Source organism: Mirounga angustirostris, unplaced genomic scaffold, assembly GCF_029215605.1.
Source record: "Mirounga angustirostris isolate CCGP_5_RB_7025 unplaced genomic scaffold, mMirAng1.0.hap1 SCAF_2, whole genome shotgun sequence".
Lineage (NCBI taxonomy): Eukaryota > Metazoa > Chordata > Mammalia > Carnivora > Phocidae > Mirounga > Mirounga angustirostris.
Genome location: NW_026991710.1, coordinates 185,802,792 through 185,823,967, shown reverse-complemented (window position 1 = coordinate 185,823,967; position 21,176 = coordinate 185,802,792). Strand labels below are relative to the sequence as shown.

The 21,176-nt window shown below is 38.1% G+C and overlaps 1 protein-coding gene across 5 annotated transcripts; it reads left to right on the top strand.

Annotated features, from left to right (window-relative positions):
* Window positions 1–1,035: 1,035 nt before the first annotated feature.
* TLR3 (toll like receptor 3) lies at window positions 1,036–19,376 on the top strand. Of its 5 annotated transcripts, XR_006791618.3 has the most exons (8): window positions 1,036–1,300; window positions 8,227–8,681; window positions 9,874–9,921; window positions 10,846–11,037; window positions 13,780–15,632; window positions 15,861–16,029; window positions 17,755–17,822; window positions 17,905–19,376. XR_006791618.3 is itself a non-coding variant. In XM_045879672.3 (7 exons), exons 2-7 carry the CDS (start codon window positions 8,238–8,240, stop codon window positions 17,868–17,870), a joined length of 2,721 nt encoding a protein of 906 aa, XP_045735628.1. In that variant the 5' UTR covers window positions 1,036–1,300; window positions 8,227–8,237; the 3' UTR covers window positions 17,871–19,375. The 5 variants fall into 5 exon arrangements, 4 of the variants coding, with proteins under 4 accessions (XP_045735628.1, XP_064441736.1, XP_045735627.1 ...); XM_045879672.3 differs by lacking the exon at window positions 17,755–17,822 and having other exon boundaries at window positions 17,856–19,375; XM_064585666.1 differs by lacking the exon at window positions 17,905–19,376 and having other exon boundaries at window positions 17,755–17,866.
* The last annotated feature ends 1,800 nt before the right edge of the window (window positions 19,377–21,176 follow it).

Genomic DNA, 21,176 nt, shown 5'->3' with positions numbered 1-21,176 from the left:
TACCAGCCTACCATGGAAAAGTGGCTGGAGAGTTATAATACAAAGAACATACCTTGTTCTGCTTCAAGGAGCTCACAGAGAAGAAACATTTTGAATACTATTAATGTTTTACTGCATATTGCAATGGGTAGATGTGAGGGACGATCTTTTACTCAGGACAATTGTTTGCTTATGGTATTATATTATAGATAGGATAAATGAAAAATCAGAAAAGCATGACCATGAGCCCAGTGACCACAAGATGGTTCCAACTAAGGCTGAGGCCCAAGGGGAGGACATTTTGCATCATGATACAGACCTGTTTTCTTGCCCTCCATTCTTCAATCGAGTCAATCTAGGGACATGTTTTAACTGATCCAGGCTGTTTTATTACTATACTTGTCTGAATAACGAAGCATTATAGTAACTTGTGGTATATCCTTAGGCAAATCCCTCACCATGCTATTTCCTCATTTCTCAAACAAGGGATTCAAATTAGGTGATTTCTACAGTTCCTTCTAAGTGTTATATTTTACTATATAACAATATAGTTGGTAACATTATATCCTATTATATCAATAATGAGAAATGTGTTCTTTTCCTGACAAGCACATTCCTTTAACTAGTCAGTAAAGTTTATTGAGAACTAACTGGTGAATCTGGACTTCTCTGGGCCCATCTGTTTGCTCCCTAACAGGCTCTAACTATGGAAACTGGAGTAGCATGAGTTAGGACTGGCTTTTGGCTTTGCAGGGGCCAGCAGTTTCTCTATTGAGAACTAGGTGCCTTCTTGGATCAAAAGGTTAATTTCTGCATTACTTATCATTCTGGGTTGCTAAGAAGATAAGGGACGTGAAAGTATTTAGCTTTGATTAGGGATTGAGGTTTTTTCTCACTCTGACCATACTCTACTAGGTTCTGACAGTTTTGCATCAGTCTTTGGGAAAAAATAGAGGACTTCACTCTCAGGTATCTGCTAACCTCTAGAGTACTAGCCCTGCCCACACCAAGGGAGGTCCCACTTTTTCAGCTTTTCTGTTGCTAAATCTGTGACCCTTTTAATGAAACCCAAGGGACTGTACACGAGGCAGAAAAGCAAGACATTTTTAAGAAGCAATTTAATATTTCTCTTCCTGATATTGTGCTTTTTTCCCTTTGCCTTCTTAGAATCCAAGAACTGTAAGAAGCTTGCTTTTTTTTTTTTTCTTTTTTTAGTTTCACTTTCGAGATTGCAGCAGATCTGCCATGCCTCCCTGGTGAGAACGACTGAATTCGGACTAATGAAAAAAGGAATGGTCAGCTGTTATCAGAGTAAATGAAGGTACATCTTTAAGATTATTACTGGGATAGGATCTCTCATGTTGGCTAGAACTGGGACTGCACGTTGGTTTTAGTATTCTTTGGTCTTTCTTTGGTGTGGTGCTTGAAATCTAGTCAGAATCAACAAGGAGAATGGAAGAAAAGAGAGATGATAGAGGTGTGGGGAGAAGTGTATCATAACTCAGTGTACATGTAATAGCAAGAATTTATAATTAACATAATAAAATCCTTTAGACAGTAATTAATTTTTTTTTTCTTTGTGGATTTCTGGACCTGGAAAAGCACATTAGGAAATTTATGGAGATCATTTTGCAATAGCCTTTTTTAAAAAAAAATCGTATATTTGGGGTGCTTGGGTGGCTCAGTTGGCTAAGCATTTGCCTTCAGCTCAGGTCATGATCCCGGGGTTCTGGGATCAAGCCCTGCTTGGGGCTCCCTGCTCAGTGGGAAGTCTGCTTTTCCCTCTGTCCCTCTGCCTCACCTCCCCAACCCCCTGCTCTTGTGTGCTTTCTCTCTCAAATAAATAAAAAAATAAAATCATATCTTTGTCTGAAAGTTCAGAGCCCTGTGAGCTTGAAAGAGTTTCTCTCCTTTTCTCAGTTGTGTTGACTGGAGAGGAGACGGAAGCTGGCATTTTAGGATAATGTGCTTGAAAAGGAGAAAACACTTCAGGTGTTCCTGGGAGTACAAAAGTGGCTTCTTTGACCTCATAAAGGAAAGTGGAGGAAGGTGACAAGTAGAAAGGCATTTAGATGTATAGGAAGATCAGAAAGCAGCACTGGCAAATGCAGGCGCTTCAGATGAAATCTGAGTCAGCCTTGGGCTGTAGTAGCTCAGGAAGTTACCTCCCAGTTTCGCAATAGCATTGTGTGTTCATGTGTGTCTGCAGTTAGGTGTTACCTGTATACATTCAGGGGGGAAAAAAAAGTATTGTGAAGTGCACAAACCAAACTGGAGAAGCCAACTAAATAAATAGTGGTTAGCTCTAAGTAGCCTGGCTCCAGACTCCATGTCTTTATCATGATGCAATATTATCTCTCACTACAGACACATGTAATTCGATGTACCCTGAAAGGCCTTTCTAAAATTGCAAGGCCCACTGAGTCCTATTTTCCATCTTTTTAGCTTTCTTTGCTTCTATTATGTCTCATACAATAGCAATTTTTTCCCTTCTGTTTCATCCTCTAACTGTATTTTCATTTGTTTCACTGAATCAAATTCCAGAATAACTTTTGCATACAATTTGCATAGTTATAAAGTTACCAAACCTTTGCATATTTCAAAATGCTTTCCCCCTTATCGTGAGTTGTTCAGCCGGAAATGAAATTTAGGTTCAGTTTCCCCTGATCATTTTGGAAGCTCATCACTACTGTTTTCTAGTGGCTGATGTTGCTGATGAAAAGTTTTCTACCATTCAGGATCTTTTTCTTTTGGAAGTAATTGATCATATGTTCTCCTTTGAAGGTTTTAGGATTTTTTTTTTTTACTTGTGAATGGCCATAATTCCGAAGTTTCATAAGATTCTCTCTGTGGATTTTCATTTTTCACTCCTCCTGCCTACCATTTGGTGAGTCTTTTCCATGTGATGAATGTATTTTCAGATCTGGGAATGTCTTTCAGTCCTTCAGGGATATTCTTTGTGAATAGATTAGTCCTTTTCAGTAATTCTGATCTTTATCTATAGCCCTTCCAGAAGAGATAAATGTCACCCAGACAAGGAAGAGAATATATTGCAGGGACTGTAAGTGTGAGTTGGTAAATACAAGTAGAAGCATTTGTGGTACAGGGAAGAGAGGTTTGGGGAGTTAGTTCCTGATTTCCAGAATGTATCATTTCCAGCTCCAAATTTTTCATGTACCTGAGCAATTTGGTGAGGGGCCTCATAGCTGGCCTGGGCTGTGATCTTTGTCATAGCCTATAAATATAAAAACTGTGTATAGCTTTAACAATACTTAGTGCCAGTATTATAAAGGCCATAAAATAATTAATAGAAACTGACTTTTCTTCTGTTTCTGAGAACTAGATTAGAATAAAAGTAAAACCACTATATTTTAAAAGCCGATTAGAACAATTACAAATACTCATACTAGTTCTATTTTCCTACAATTAATCCTCTAAAATGATGTTATTCTCTAAAACTTATCTGGAATTCTTCTTGTGACATGACTTTTAGAGCTTATGGAAAACCTAACTTATTTAAATATCATTTTTATTGATCCATCTGCATACACTGAAGATGTATTTGATTTTTTAAAATATCTGTAAGTGAAACTAGGTAATTGATCATACCAGAGACTATCACATTAGGTACATATCCCACCAAAATAAAGTTGTGACCATTTACGGAGGTAAGAGAGGTTTTCTTAAGCTGATTAACTGCCCATGGAAAGCTATTCATTCAACATGTATTTATTCAATACTTGCTATGGTCCAGTCATTGTTCTAGACACAGGCAAAGCAGTACAGAGTAAAGACAACCATGTCCTCTACTATTATAACTTTATACTCTAGTCAGATGGAATAGTTAATTAAATAATAAGTAAAATTATTTCAGATAATTCCCATCAACCATGGCACGGAAAAAGCAATCTAGGAAAAGAATAACAAATAGAAGGATTTACGCTTTTGGGGCTCCTGGGTGGCTTAGTCGTTAAGCGGCTGCCTTAGGCTCAGCTCATGATCCCAGGTGCTGGGATGGAGCCCCGCACTGGGCTCCTTGTTCAGCAGGAAGCCTGCTTCTCCCTCTCCCAATCCCCCTGCTTGTGTTCCCTCTCTCGCTGTGTCTCTCTCTCTGTCAAATAAATAAAATCATTAAAAAAAAAAAAGAAGGATTTACGCTTCTGAATTCAAGGTTTACTATAAGGCCACAGTAATCAAAACAATGTGGTGTTTGTGTAAGAACTGACAAATATTTCCATGTAAGAGAGTGGTGAGCCCAGATATAGACCCACACTTAAATCCACCCACACTTACTTGGTTTTTTTTGTTTGTTTGTTCTTTTTTTTTTTAAAAGATTTGTTTATTTATTTATTTATTTATTTATTTATTTGAGAGAGAGAGAATGAGAGACAGAGAGCATGAGAGGGAGGAGGGTCAGAGGGAGAAGCAGACTCCCTGCCGAGCAGGGAGCCCGATGCGGGACTCGATCCCGGGACTCCGGGATCATGACCTGAGCCGAAGGCAGTCGCTTAACCAACTGAGCCACCCAGGCGTCCCTTATTTGGTTTTTAAGAAGGTTACTGAAGCAATCCAGTGGGGGAAGGAAAAGGAAAAAAAAAAGTCTGACAAACTGGGTGTGCAACTGAAAAAAATGAACCTTGACTCTTCCTTCGCATCACACACAACATTTTATTAAAGAGAGATCACAGGCCTTAACCTAACACCTAAAACCACAATCTTTTCTTAAAAAAGCATAATTTGGGGGTAGGCAAAGTTTCTTAGACAGGACACAGAAAGCAGTAATATTAAAAAAAAAGATAAATTAGACTTGATCATAATTATGAAGATATCATCATTCATTAAGAAAATGAGTAGGGGGGCGCCTGGGTGGCTCAGTTGGTTAAGCGACTGCCTTCGGCTCAGGTCATGATCCTGGAGTCCCTGGATCGAGTCCCGCATCGGGCTGCCTGCTCGGCAGGGAGCCTGCTTCTCCCTCTCCCACTCCCCCTGCTTGTGTTCCCTCTCTCGCTGTGTCTTTCTCTGTCAAATAAATAAATAAAATCTTTAAAAAAAAAAAATGAGTAGGTAACCCACAAAATGGGAGAAAACACAAATATAAATCTGACAATAGACTGATACTTGTGTATATAAAAAATTCCTAAAATGCAATAATAAATAAGAAACAACCTAATTTTAAAAATGAGTGAAATCTTTGGGCGCCTGGGTGGCTCAGATGGTTAAGCGTCTGCCTTCGGCTCAGGTCATGATCTCAGGGTCCTGGGATCGAGTCCCGCATCGGGTTCCCTGCTCAGTGCAGAGCCTGCTTCTCCCTCTCCCTCTGCCACTCCCTCTGCTTGTGCTCTTCTGTCTATCTCTCTGTCAAAATAAATAAATAAAATCTTAAAAAAAAAATGAGTGAAATCTTCAAATATACAAGGGAAAATACACAAATGGATAATAAGCATATAAAAATTGTTAAATATCATTAATCAGCCAAAAAATGAAAATTAAAAACCATAATGAGATATTACTACACACTCACTGGAAAGAGTGAAAAATAATAGTGACAAATGTTGGTAAAGATGTTGGGGGGGTGTAAAATGGCATAAACTTGACTAAAAGATCCGGCAGTTTCTTATAAAAGTAATTATACTCTACCTTACCGAATGCCCAACAATTTCAATCATGGGTAATTATCCCAAAGAAATCAAGTATATGTGTCCATAAAAACATGTACAAAGATGTTCATAGTAACTTCATTCATAATTGTGTAAACTTCACACAATCCATGTGTGTAATCATATCAGCATGGATAAAATATATTTATACAATGGCATACCATTTAGTTAAAAAAAATACTATTTAGTTAAAAAAAAAAAGACTACCCCAAAACAAACAACATGGATGAACTTCAAAAATATTTGAGTGAAATATCTCTTATTTAAGAGAGTGAATATGATCCCATTGATAGGAAGTTATAAATCACGCAACACTATAGTAGAAAAAAGTCAGAGCTATGACGGTCTCTGGGAGACAGGGATTAGAATGAACTGGAAGGCAATGGGGGAACTCTTTAGGGTTTAGGTTACACAGGTGCATACACGTGTTGAAAGTCAGAGAATGTACACTAAAGATTTGTGCATTTCGTTGTATGCAAATTTTATATCAAAAGAAAAACTCAGCAAATACTGAACCGAAAGTAGCAATGCACACTCTTTTAGAGGGAAAGGTACTGATGTTGCAGTGTACTTTGGTGAACTGGTGGATAGAGGATGGATAGATGGGTAGATATATGATAGTGGAAGAGTGTTCACTGTAAAATTCTGTGAGTTGTGCTGTTGTTTAGGACTTTTCATTAAAAATGCTAGAAAAAAGTAACTGTGGTAGAGCCATATTCTGTATGAATGGAAATGAGCAAATACTGCTATAGGACAAGATGTGGATCAGTCTCACAAACATAATATGGAATTTAAAAAAGGCATACAATGATACACAGCGCAGAATTCCATTAACATGTAATACAAAAGCAAGTAAACTTAATCTTTCTGTGTATGACATAATGAAGTGTTTGTCTGGGGAAGGAGGAGGTGGTGGCTGGGCAAGAGCATGAGGGAGGTTTCTGGGGGGCTCATTGTCCTCTATTTCCTGCTATGAGTGGTGAATGCACTGACATGCTCTTGATGAAAATTCAACAAGCTGTACATTCATGATTTGTATACTGTTCTGTATATATTTAAAATATAATTACTGGGGCGCCTGGGTGGCTCAGTCATTAAGCGTCTGCCTTCGGCTCAGGTCATGATCCCAGGGTCCTGGAATTGAGCCCCGCATAGGGTTCCCTGCTCCTCAGGAAGCCTGCTTCTCCCCCTCCCACTCCCCCTGCTTGTGTTCCCTCTCTCGCTGTGTCTCTCTCTGTCAAATAAATAAAATCTTTAATATATATATATATAATTACTAATATTTAAAAAGTACATATATAATACAAATCCTGATACAAAAAGCTGAGCTTTTATCTAGAAATATAGAATAAAAAGATAAAAACATGGAATATGAAAGGAAATTTTATTTTTTTAAAGATTTATTTATTTTAGAGAGAAATAGAGAGCAAGAGTGCAAGAGCAAGGGGCAGGGGAGGGGCAGAGAGAGAAGCCTTAAGCAGACTCCCTGCTGAGGAGGGAGACTGACTCAGGGCTGGATCCTGGACCCTGAGATCCTGACCTGAGCTGAAACCAAGAGTTGGATGTGTAACTGACTGAGCCACCCAGGTGCCCCTAAAAGGGAACTTTAAATACAAATAAGATCACATGATGGGCCAGTTTTTTCCCTAAAAGTGGTTTCAAAGGAGAGAACACAGGAAAAGAAAGAGGGGAAATGATCCAAATAGTGATAGAAAAAGAAAGCTAAAAATTTAAGGAATACCTGAGTCCTCAGACCGAAAATGCCTTAGGGTGTATATCTACATTTTAGAGGAAAGATTTAGCATGAAATATCCTTTTGAAATTTTACATTACCAAGGATAAAGAAAAAGACACTTCCAAAGAGAAAACAGAGAGTAAAATAAAGTTATCTTCTATATAAAGGAAAGAAAACCAGATGGGCATGATTTCTTCTTAGCAACAATGGATACTAGAAGACAATGGAATAATGCCTTCATGACTTGGCAGAAAAAGTATTTTGAACCTCAAATAGCCTACACGCCAAAATCATATGACAAAAGAACAAAAACAAATATTCAAGAACTTAAAAGAGAAAACCTCCTATAAGTATTTTGGGGAAAGAGGGGCAAGAGCTACTCAAGGAGACACTTTAGTCAAAAATATTTCAAGAAAGAAGGTACTGAAATCCATGATAGTGACATTAACCCAGGAATATGGTGGAATGGATTCCAAGATGATAACCAAATAGCAGGTGTTAGACATATCCCTCCAAACTAGTCATTTACCCAAGAGAATGATGAAGAAGGTAATTGATCTTGGTGTTACAGAAATGAAATCACATATTGTGCTTTTCTCAAAAAGGCACTGCGTTAAACTGGGATGGAGGTGAAGGGTGAGGAGGGAGTTTGTATGCTCCATTTCTTACTTTTCTGTGCTATTTGAATTATTTCCATTTGATATATTGCTTGTATAATACATACTTGTATATCATAGAAGTTGTGAGTCAAAAGATCATACGTAGTCACATTGGTTATCTGTTTTACAAGGAAAATACCAATGCCTGTGAAGGCCTATGTTACTAATGTCTCTTACTTGTTTACATTTCTTTTAGAGGGGAGAATCATGAACCAGAGTTTACCTTTTCATATCTACTTCTTTTTGGGACTGTTGCCCTTGTGGATACCGTGTACATCCTCTGCCAATAAATGTGTTGTTAGACATGAAATAGCTGACTGCAGCCATCTGAAGTTGACTCAAGTGCCTGATGACCTTCCGGCAAACATAACAGTGTTGAATCTCACCCATAATCAGCTCCGAAGATTACCATCTGCCAATTTTACAAGATATAGCCAACTTACTATCTTGGATGGAGGATTTAACTGCATCTCAAAACTGGAGCCAGAATTGTGCCAAAAACTCCCTCTGTTGGAAATTTTGAACCTCCAACACAATGAGCTATCTCACCTTTCAGATCAAACTTTTGTCTTCTGCATGAATTTGACTGAACTCCATCTAATGTCCAATTCAATCAAGAAGATTCAAAATAATCCCTTTCAAAACCTGAAGGTAAGATGAAAATGTTCATCTCCATATAAAAATTTAAAAATATGTTATCTCATGTTAAGTTTTCAAGTCACTTATGAATCTTTAGACTTTGTATCTAAATATCAAGGTGAAGAATAAGAAAACCAATCTTACCCCATTTATGTTTGAAAATGTTTTCAAAAGGGAAAATAGCATCTTAAACCAATTTCAGTCGTAAATTTTTTTTTAAAGATTTTATTTATTTATTTGACAGAGACACAGTGAGAGAGGGAACACAAGCAAGCAGGGGGAGTGGAAAAAGGAGAAGCAGGCTTCCCGCTGAGCGGGGAGCCCGATGTGGGGCTCGATCCCAGGACACTGGGATCATGATCTGAGCCGAAGGCAGATGCTTAACGACTGAGCTACTCAGGCACCCCCTTCAGTCTTAATTTTTAAAGAACTTTTGCCTCTCTTGCTCCCTCCCATTAAAAATTTAACTTAGACACAAGAGGTAGAGATCAAAGAAGAATCTGATCTGTGATAACCAAAGAAGAATCAGAATATACCACGAGGAACACAGCAAATAAAACTCTGAGTGCTGCTGATTTAGTACCTGAAGTAATAATAAAAAATGCCATATCCAAATTCTGACTTAAATGAAGTTAACAAATTGATGAATGATAAAGCAAATTGTTCAATTAAAAATTATGTACTCTTGGGGCGCCTGGGTGACTCAGTCATTAAGCATCTGCCTTCGACTCAGATGATCCCAGGTCCTGGGATCGAGCTCCGCATCCGGGCTCCCTGCTCCGCGGGAAGCCTGCTTCTCCCTCTCACCTCCTCCTGCTCTGTTCCTTCTCTCGCTGTGTCTCTCTCTGTCAAATAAATAAATAAAATCTTTAAAAAAGAACAACTACGTACTCTTGATTTAAGAACTCTCTTTACAAGATTGCTTTTCCAACGGCCACCATCTTTTTTTTCAGTGCTTTGCTTGAATTTTGCATGTGTGAAAATGTATGTTATTGTCTCTCAATCTGAGACAATTATTAAGTACTTTTCTTAAACCAAAGCCATTTTTAAAACTCTGTTTTCTTCATTTTATGGACCTAGAAAAAATTTGGCATTCTTTGACCTCATGTGCCAAGAATAGTGTACAAACTTAAATATGCTTTAAAACATTTATAAAATGATTTGCTTGCTAGTGATTTGAAAATTCTTTCTTGTGCCTCCTTAGATTCTGAAGTGGACGAAATGTCTTTGGACACAAAGACCTCAAAATCTGGTTAGAGTAATCCTTGGCAAAATGTTCTTTTATTTTTAAAACATAAATAAAAGTCTTACTCTCTTTGAACACATTGCATAAGATTCTGGCCTAATATATATCAGCTTTTCATTACCTTTTACCCGAGTGGAAGTCTGTGTGTTAAAAAGTAGCACTAGGGTGGTAAAATGTCCCACGAAACAAACAAAAATGAATATTCTGCACTAGTCATGATGCAGACTTTACGTAAGTGTCAGTCTTTCTCAATATAAAAAATCTTTTTAGGATTTCATGGACAGCAAAGTTCTACTCACACTTCTTTAAGAAGAAAATTTTTTCTTCTTTTTTTCTGTTGTTTAGTTTCAAGGCTGATGATGCATGACACTCTATGTTTGTTAAGCCACATGAATATTCCTCACATCATAAAGAAATGCTTATTATAAACAAATGCTTATTTTTTAAGATTTTATTTATTTTTGTGAGAGAGAGAGAGCGTGAGTGCACAAGTGGGGGTTGGGGGGGCAGACTGAGAAGAAGACTCCCTGCTGAACAGGGAGCCCAATGCAGGGCTTGATCCCAGGACCCTGAGATCATGACCTGAGCTGAAGGCAGATGCTTAAGCAACTGAGCCACCCAGGTACCCCTAAATAAATGCTTATTATGAATACTCCTTATATCATGAATAAATGAGCTTAAGTCCTTTTGTTTTGGTAAGAGAAATAAAATGATTCTTTTTTAAATGAATCTTGAAATAAGAAACACAATGCTTGCAATAATGGTATTTTCAATCACACAAAGATTTTTTTATTACTCCTACTGTAAGTTTTCTAGAATAGTAGAGAGGTAACTTTTTGCTGTTATTTCTGAGTTATTTCTAAGATTCAAGTACATTTAAAGGAACTATTTTTGGAGGCAAGACTAACGTACATCTTTTTTCTTTCTCAGAATTTAATCAAATTAGATCTATCTCATAATGGTTTATCATCTACTAAATTAGGAAGTCAGCTCCAACTGGAAAATCTCCAAGAGCTTCTGTTATCAAATAATAAAATTAATGTACTGAGACCTGAAGAACTTGATTTCCTTGGTAATTCTTCTTTAAAAAAATTAGAGTTGTCATCAAATCCAATTAAAGAGGTAAGAAGTAAGGTAAAATTATTTTGTGTTCTACCTTTAAGTGTGGGCAGTCCCTAACTGTGTCACATGGATAAGAATCTAAAGATTCCCAGAGAAAGGGGTGATAACGTTTGCCACGTCTTCCAGAAATCCTTCATACTTCCTGCTTGGGGACACTGATGTCATCCTCACAGAAAGAGAGAGTCCGGTAGCAGTAAGGAGCTGAGGCTCTGCTGCCTAATAGAAGTGGGTTAAAATCCCTGTTCCAATTACAGGCTAGTACTTGGACTTTGGGGAACCTACTTAACCTCTCTGGGTCTTACTTTCCTCACTTGTAAAGTGGAAACAATACTATTTATCCCATAAAATCTCTGAAAGAATTAAAATAGCGTGATAGTTAAGAGAATGGGCTTTAGAGTTGGGTTAGCTAGCTCTGCATCCGGGCTTTCTCTCCTAATGATTGTGTAATCAGGCAAATTATTCAAATTCTTCATGCTCCAGTTCCCCAACTGTAAAATTGGTAAAATAATAACTATGTCATAGGCTGTACGGTAAAGAATTTAGCAGTGTCTGGCATGTAAGTGCTCCATAAATGATAACTAGCATTAAAATATAAAAATCCTCCTATAATGGGATCTACCTAACTAACCTTCTCTTTGGATCCATGATAGTCAATTCATTAACTACTTTCATATACAGATATGTCTGCATTTTATTCCTTTACAGGCTGAGAATAAGAATATTGGAAATCATAAACTAAGTCAGATTTTTAAAAGCTGTATTCATTTTCAGAATAAAAATAGACTATGTATTGGTCCTGAGATAATATAATATAAACAAACAACAAATGAACATTTTACTCAATACTCGGGCTAAGTTTTGAACAGCATTTTTTAAATTTAGAACATTTGTTGTAGAAGTCTTATAAAATATGTAAGTAGTGGGGGGGAGGGGATAAAAATCATCCCAAAGTCCATATTCCAGAGACAGCCAGTATTAGCATTTAGGTATTTTTAGCTCCAGCTTTTCTCCAAGTGATAATAAGAAAAAACAACAGCAGGTGGAATTCAGAGTACAAATTCAAAATACACTGTGTGTCAGACACTGTGATAAGTTCTATATACATATATGTTTTTTAAAAAATTTTTTTACCTAGTCCTGTAACTAAATTATTCTTTTTTTTAATTCTTATGTTAATCCCCATACATTACATCATTAGTTTTAGATGAAGAGTTCCATGATTCATTGTGTAACTAAATTATTCTTATCATCATTTTACACAAGGGTAAATTGAGATAAGGAAGGATTGAGGAACTTGCCCAAGGTCTCACAAGTGGTTATCTGGTGACAGAACTGGGTTTCTGGCAGTGTCAGATCAGAGCCCATGCTCTCCACAGCTGTTCCGTATTGCCTCCCTCCGGCGACAGCGTATCCTGCCATTTAAAAGTAATATCATATGGAATATGACTCAGCCGTCAGAAAGGATGAATACCCAACTTGTGCATCAACATGGATGGGACTGGAGGAGATGATGCTAAGTAAAAGAAGTCAAGCAGAGAAAGTCGGTTATCATACCGTTTCCCTTATTTGCGGAACATAACGAATAGCATGGAGGACATTAGGAGAAGGAAGGGAAAAATGAAGGGGGCAGAAATCGGAGGGGGAGATGAACCATGAGAGACTATGGACTCCAGGAAACAAACTGAGGGTTCTAGAGGGGAGAGGGTGGGGGCATTGGTTAGCCTGGTGATGGGTATTAAGGAGGGCACGCACTGCATGAAGCACTGGATGTTATACGCAAAGAATCGTGGAACACTACATCAAAAACTAATGATGTAATGAAGGGGACTGACATAATAAAAAAGTAATATCATATCATGAACATTCTCCATATCATTAAGAATTATTCAAAAACTCAATTTTGATTACTGTAAAATAGTGCTGTCATGTAAGCTCATCCTAATTAATTTAACAATCTTCTGCTTCGTAGTCCAATTCCCTTTACTTACAGTGAAGTACACTTTCTTCCCCATTTTTGCCTTTTCTTCCATTAGCCTTCACATCTCACTAAATGACACGCAGTAGGAGTCGGAGCCTTTGCTCTCCTGGTGTTGAACCACCACCCAGGACTGGCTACTGCCCTCTGTATTCCTTCCCTCCTGCTGCCTCTGTTCTCTCCTTCTGGCGCTGAACCCCACCCAAGGCTTCTGGTGAGGGAGTGGGGTCAGAGCAGAAGGGATCTGGAAGCACTATCATGAAATAAAGTCAGGAGAAAAAACTGTAGTGGAAAGACAAAGAGCAAGGCTGGAGCTCAGAGTCACAGAAGGACAAGTGGGAGTCATTGTTTCATAATACAATCCACCCTTTCATTTCATGTGCTCATTGAGAACTGCGGTCATCAAGACAAACAGGATCTGCCCCAGTGGTGACTTTACAAATACCTTATTAATTACAATTATACTCAGATCAAGTAAAAGCACCAGGCACCTAACCTAGACTGGGAGGTCAGGGAAGGCCCCCTGACGAGGAGACCCTTAAATGCTTGGTGGAAGGTAGTCAGAGGCCCGGAAGGGTAAGGGGTTGGAACAGGAGGGGGGTGTTGCAGGCACAGAGTAAGGAGCGGTGCAGTGGAGGTGTGGGGAAGAAATGCAGAGAAGATGGTGAAGGGGAATGGGACTGAGTAAAGAATTGTTTAAGCTTTTCAAGAGTCATGCAGATGCCACTGTGTTTTGGTTATTAACCTCCTTTCCCCCCCAACTTTAGTTCTCTCCAGGGTGTTTTCATGCAATTGGAAAATTATTTGGCCTCTCTCTGAACAATGCTCAGCTGACCCCCAGCCTCACAGAGAAGCTCTGTTTGGAACTGTCAAACACAAGCATTCAGAATCTATCCCTGAGCAACGCCCAGCTGTACAGAACAAGCAATATGACTTTCATTGGATTGAAAGACACAAATCTCACCATGCTCGATCTTTCCCACAACAACTTAAATGTGATTGAGAATAATTCCTTTGCTTGGCTTCCACATCTAGAATATTTCTTCCTGGAGTATAATAGCATAGAGCATTTGTTTTCTCGCTCCTTTTATGGGCTTCTCAATGTGAGATACCTGGATTTGCGACGCTCTTTTTCTAAACAAAGCATTTCCCTTGCTTTGCATCCCAAGATTGATGATTTTTCCTTTCAGTGGCTAAAATGTTTGGAGTATCTTAACATGGAAGACAACAACTTTCCAGGCATAAAAAGCAATATGTTCATGGGATTGATAAAGCTGAAACACTTAAGTCTCTCCAACTCCTTCGCAAGTTTGCGAACTTTAACCAATGAAACATTTTTGTCCCTTGCTCAGTCTCCTTTAGTCACACTCAATCTAACCAAAAACAAAATCTCAAAAATAGAGAGTGGTGCTTTTTCTTGGTTGGGCCACCTACAGGTACTCGACCTTGGCCTTAATGAAATCGGGCAAGAACTCACAGGCCAAGAATGGAGAGGTCTAGAAAATATTTTTGAAATCTACCTTTCCTACAACAAATACCTACAACTGACTAGCAGCTCTTTTGTCTTGGTTCCAAGCCTCCGACGACTAATGCTCCGAAGAGTGGCCCTTAGAAATGTGGACAGCTCCCCTTCACCTTTTCATCCTCTTCAAAACTTGACTATTCTGGATCTAAGCAACAACAATATAGCCAACATAAATGCTGAACTGTTGGAGGGTCTTGAGAAACTAGAAATTCTGGATTTGCAGCATAACAACTTAGCAAGGCTATGGAAACATGCAAACCCCGGTGGTCCTGTTCATTTTCTAAAGGGTCTTTCTCACCTCCACATTCTTAATTTAGAGTCTAATGGCTTTGATGAGATCCCAGCAGAAGTATTCAAGGACTTACTTGAATTAAAAAGCATTGATTTAGGATTGAATAATTTAAATATATTTCCACCATCTGTCTTTGATGGTCAGGCATCTCTAAAGTCATTGAACCTTCAGAAGAATCTCATAACGTCAGTTGAGAAGAATGTTTTTGGGCCAGCCTTCAGGAACCTGAGTAATTTAGATATGAGCTTTAATCCATTTGATTGTACCTGTGAAAGTATTGCCTGGTTTGTTAATTGGATTAACAGGACCCATACCAACATCTCTGAGCTATCAAGCCATTACCTCTGCAATACTCCACCTCAATATCATGGTTTCCCCGTGATGCTTTTTGATATATCACCCTGCAAAGACAGTGCCCCCTTTAAACTCTTTTTCATAATAAATACCAGTGTCTCACTGATTTTTATCGTTATCGTACTGCTTATCCATTTTGAAGGCTGGAGGATATCTTTTTACTGGAATGTTTTAGTGCATCGAATTCTTGGTTTCAAAGAAATAGACAGACAGCCAGAGCAGTTTGAATATGCAGCGTATATAATTCATGCCTATAAAGATAAGGATTGGGTCTGGGAACACTTCTTTTCAATGGAAGAAAAAGATCAAACTCTCAAATTTTGTCTCGAAGAAAGGGACTTTGAGGCAGGTGTCCTTGAACTTGAATCAATTGTTAATAGCATCAAAAGGAGCAGAAAAACTATTTTTGTTGTAACACAGAATCTACTAAAAGATCCATTATGCAAAAGGTAGGTGAACATTGTGAAGTTTTAAGTATGTACTTATTTTTTTGATTGAGCTTTTAAATATTACTTACATTATGACTCACAACTCAAAGAATTTTAAAAATAAATTTCTTAAAAAATAACCTGATTATTAGGGACAGATAAAAACAAATTTAAGGAGGATGTGAGAGCTTTTGTCTGTTAAAAACTGTATACTGGTATATAACATATTTCAATATTTTTTTCCCTTAGATTCAAGGTGCACCAAGCAGTTCAACAAGCTATTGAACAAAATCTGGATTCCATTATATTGATCTTTCTTGAGGAGATCCCAGATTATAAACTGAACCATGCACTCTGTTTGCGAAGAGGGATGTTTAAATCTCATTGCATCTTGAGCTGGCCAGTTCAGAAAGAACGGGTAAATGCCTTTCATCATAAATTGCAAGTAGCGCTTGGATCCAGAAATTCAGTACATTAAGTTTATTTCAAGAATAAGGTAACAGAGGAGTAACTTTCCCAACTTACAAAGTTTCATAGTCAATTTAGGCTTTATTTGAAAATAATGTAAATCTGTTTATTCATATTTAGAGAGTACTGTCCCATGATTCTATCTCTTCTATCTCTCTATTGCAGGCCTTTTATTACCAGCTGAGTTAATTGGACCCAAAATAAACATATAAGAATATCTTCTACAAATGAATATACAATTGGTTACTGAGGTCTATGACAACTTAAAAATTTTTTAAATATTCCTCATTTAAAGAAAAGTTAGAATTATGGGAAGGTTTCTGATAATTATATTTGGAGTTTTTTTAGATGCACTCATAGTAGAATAAGAGATAATTGTTTTAGTGGATACAATGCTATTTCAACTGTGAAAGAGTAAAGTACATACCCCAATTTTTAAAAGCTTAGGTATAGTATTTTTTCAACTGGAAAGCTTTCGTTTTAGTGGTGCCCGTCTCACTGTTGATTTTGTTAAGTGTTAAAGCCCATTTTAATATACAGATTCGTGGTCAGAAAACATTTGCGGTTCATTTTGATCACTTAGTAAAATAAATATTTTAGTAAATACTTACTTATATTTTCCTGATATTTGGGTTTCTGCTATAGGTGTTAGAAGAAACAATTCTCTTAAAAATATTACAAAAAAAAAAAAAAAGATTACAGAAAGGCTTGCTTCCTGAAGGTTAATTAGTAGATTGGCTTTGTGGAGATAAAATATTCTTTTCTCTTGGTCACACACTCAGGAGATGGCCCTGGTCAAATCATTTGGTCCCACTGGGATTCCTTGACTCCTGAGCTTGAAAATTATGGTGATAAACAAAATCTTAAATAATCCCATATAATTAATGATGACTATGGTATAGTGCCTTCACATGAAATATATTATGTCATAAAATTATATGCTATGTACATGTTAGTCCTCTTCTAGAAAGACTATTATTTTAAATTTTATTTTTGTCTTACAATGAAAAGAATCTAATTATTGGAAATAGACAAGAATAGCCTTTTAAAACACCTTTATAGTTCTGGTATTCAAATATAAGAGAGGGTTGAAATGATAAGCTGAGTTAATTTCTATATTAGAAGCACCTGTTTGCTAAATTTAGGGAGCATCTGAGGTATTGCATTTTGGAACTTTGATTTAAATAGTTCAGTATTCTCAGGGCTAAGCTCACAGAATCCTGAAGTAATATCCACTGTATTGCTGGTTCTGAAAGAGTCTCTCAACAATGTGAATGTGTGGAGGACTCATTTTCACTTTCCCATTATACATCATCCTTGCACACGAGACACTTGTTCTATAGCTTTTTTTGTTAAAGTGTGTTTTCTGCCTGTAAAATAATCTCATTTTATTTTGGCATCATAAGCTATAAATAAATAAATGAATGAATAAATAAAATTAAACTTTTATGATGCCAAAATAAAATTAACAATTACTATTTTTCTTGATGTGCTTTGTATGTTATCTATGTATCAATGGTCTCAATTTCATTAAAATATTTCTAAGTGAATTTTTCTTATGAATTAATGTTTCATCAGTTTGTGAAAAGGCTTTCATTCTCTTATTTATTTGCTTATAAGATAGTTGATCAAATGGCTACAACTTAAATTGAGTTCAAATGTCATTTTTTTAAAGTTGCTGAATAGATAGAAGATGCACAAGAGATGACCCATTTAACTGAATATAAGTCACGCTAATAAAAGGTGAGAGTCTTGACATGTGTTTGACCTACACAGGAAGAAACATCCTGAACTTCAGCAAGCTGTCCTTTATAATTGTTCTCAGGAGGAGTCCTCATCCCTGGGGTTCGAAACAAGGGAAGTGCAGAAAAGGATGTTTGTCTGACCTATTTAATTTCCAAGAGTGAAGTGGCTTGCTTGAATGCTCTCAAGGTGCCATCATGTTTTCTGTTTACTCCATCTTCTTCCTGTTTTTCACTTTCAAAACAAATTCCACCTGAATCAACATTGAGTTTAAAATCAACCTGGGAATTTAGATTTTACCTAAAAATGGCATCTTTTTGACTGTAATAAGAAGTAAATGCTATCGTTAGCATTTACGAGGGGGGTTTTGTTAGCGAGGAGGGGGGTTTTCAATGCCATTTATTTAATGATGTCTAATTATTCAAATGTCTACCTTAGGTTATTTGTAAAGGGAACTCAATAGTAACTGATGGTGGCCATTGGAAAATGTAAAGATGCTCAATATGAAGAGCTTAAAAAATATTTCTTGCAATCTATAGAGGTAGAAAGCAGACTAGTGGCTGTCTGGACCTAGGGATGAGAATGGGGAGTAACTATAAGTGGTGCAAGAGATTTTGGGGTGATGAAAATATTCTAAAATTGGAATGTGGTAATGATTGTACAACTCTGTAAGTTTTTTACTAAGAATCATTGAATCATTCTTAAAACAGGTGAATTTTGTGGTATATGAATTATATATTAATAAAGCTGGTAGAAAAACAGTATTCATGGAGCAGTGTGCCTTGCCCTGTGCTAAGCATGATGGGGCACAAAGGAGATGAGCTAAATTTTAGAAAATGGGGCAAGAAGAGTTAGGGTAGGAAGGGACTATCAAAGATGGACCCGAACAAAAGTCTCCATGGAAGAGGATCAGACCTTTCAAAGGTGGGTAGGATTTTGTTGAGTGCAGAGGCAGGTGGCAGAATGAACAGTAAGATGGAAGGAAGGAGGCATAAACTTGGTGTTGGATGGTCACAGGGATGCTGCAGAGGATGGAACCATGTTGTAGAGAGCATGAGAGAGGAATTTAGATTTAAGGAGTCAGGTGTTTTGAAATTATAACTTTATGGGTTTCAATTGGCAAAACCAGAATTAAAATAAAATTCCTTCCTGTGATCTACGACTTAGATTTCTGTGACAACTCGGTGAATAGAGGATGTAACTTCTAACTTGACAGTACAAATATCCAGGCATACTCCCACATCACAGAAGGAGACTTAACGCACTAATTTTTTCCTATAAACATGGAAATCTATATTAAAGTAACCAAAAGAGGCCAATTAATTGGTCATTAGTTGCTAATTACACTAGGTGATATATTAGCCATTTTTAGCTCCTGCAAGTCCTTAGCCTTCTCCATCTTCCTGTGCAAGGGAGAAACTGGTTCTGTCATGTGACTTTCCCCCCACCCACTTCGTGAGCCATCTTGCATACATTGGGCAGGAGTCATGGGACTTTTCACTGATGGAACTTTTCTGGTTCTATGTGAGAATTGCTGGGTAGCCAGTTTTGAATTCTTAGCTCCCCTTTATCTTAAGTCAGTTCCCCAGGAAATAGACCCTGGGATGGAGAGGTACATGCAGCAGGTTTGGGGGTGTGCTCTGATTTATGAGGGAGTGAAATCAACTGGATTGGGAAGAGGGAGAATGATGATCTGCGATGCAATTGCAGGTTGCAGCAGAGGCCCTAGCAGACCCTAGGAGACCTCACAGGTTTCACGCCAAAAAGGGGACTGGACCACTCTACCCTCATCTCAGCCAATCCATATTGGATGTAGGTAGTCCCAGGGAGGAAGCATGCCCTTGAGCAAAAAGCTTTGCCAAAAACAATTCCAAAGGAGGAGCTCAGTTGGGAAGCATGAGGAGTGAACTCTCCGGGCAACTGGAAGAATAGGTGCCTGGGTCCTGAAGGTGAGATCTGAGCGGTTCCCAACAGCATCCATGACACCTTCCAAGGGATTTAAAAATTAAAATAGATATAGCTCAGTTGGTTTCTTTGAGCACTTCTGCAAGCTTCCAACCATTTTATTTTTTAAAAAATATAGTCTCTTCTAGACATTCTGGAAAACAAATGGCTTTATAGGAAGCCAACATTTAAAAAAATAATAATAAGGATGCTTTAACATTGTCAGTGTCTTCCAGTCAAAGAACAAGTTGGGTTTATTACTCACTGAACTGAAGGAGGATACACAGCATGGAGATCTAGGGGCGGGGGGGGGGTCTCAGTAAGAAGGTATGTGAAAGGTTTGGGCTTTTCTTGGGTGATTTGGGGGGAGGGCATACAGAAGCAGAGTTTCCTTCTAGATTTCATGCTGTTAGAGGAGGGGGAAATTTTGTGATGCTGTTAGAGAGGGGGCACCTTTATCTCAATAAAGCTTGTCTGTAGAGAGAAGAGACTAGAACCCAGATGAAGTTGTACTTGGTAAAGAAGTAGCAGCTTAGCCAAGAGAGGAGTGTTTATGGCATTTTGAAGGTAACACCATGACCTTATTTTTGTCTGTTCTTATACAAAATTAGGAAGTGGTCATGCTTTGTCTCATTTTATAGTGTCAGCGTTGCCTTGTCCAAGGTTGATATTCTGTGGGGATGTTTCTGTCCACCAAGAGGATAACGTGGCCTAGCTGTGAGTGCTGGGCTGGTTCTGGATGTCAGGGGCTACTCTTTGCTTTTCTCAGCGGCTTTCAATGCAGGTATCTTTTTGGCTCCTGGAAGAAATACCGTTTCATCTTAGTGAGCACTTGGTTTCCAGTGCCAGAAACTCAACGTTGTTTAGGCAGAAAGGGAGAATGTTTGTGGTCTATAACCAAACGGGAAAAAGGCAGGGATATAACCAGCTGTCGAGGAGAACTAGAACAGGGACTCAAACACGACCACACCTCATCCCTACTCCTCTCTGTACGTTAGTTAATGCCCTTGGTTTGTACTGCTAGAAGGGGGTGTGTGTGTGCACGGGATCTCTTAGGCTCCCAGTTCACGTCCACAATCCCAATTTCTAAAACCTCAGGAAAGCCCTCTGATTAGCCCAGTTTGGGTTATATGTCCATGCCGTGCCATGGCAGTGGGGTCCTGTGGTTGGCAGCACCCACCAGAACCAGGCAGATAGAATGCTGTTTCCCAAAGAGGGGAGCTGGACAGACCCAGCGGTTCATGACCACCATTTGAGACCTGTAGAACTGGCCTACTAAATACGCTGGACTTGGTGAGGTGCAAAAAGGAAACTGTGTTATTCTTTCTTCCTCTCAAAGTTCTTTTTAAGAAAATTCTGCCATTTGGTTGAAACCTCAGGCTTGTCATGGAGCTTTTCAGACACTCTTAG

Excerpts from the sequence above, each read along its gene's own strand:
- TLR3 (XM_045879671.3), top strand. The coding sequence starts at position 8,238 with ATGAACCAGAGTTTACCTTTTCATATCTACTTCTTTTTGGGACTGTTG. Across the intron at positions 8,682-9,873 it reads ATCCCTTTCAAAACCTGAAG|ATTCTGAAGTGGACGAAATG; the intron begins GTAAGATGAAAA and ends GTGCCTCCTTAG. Across the intron at positions 15,633-15,860 it reads AAAGATCCATTATGCAAAAG|ATTCAAGGTGCACCAAGCAG; the intron begins GTAGGTGAACAT and ends TTTTTCCCTTAG.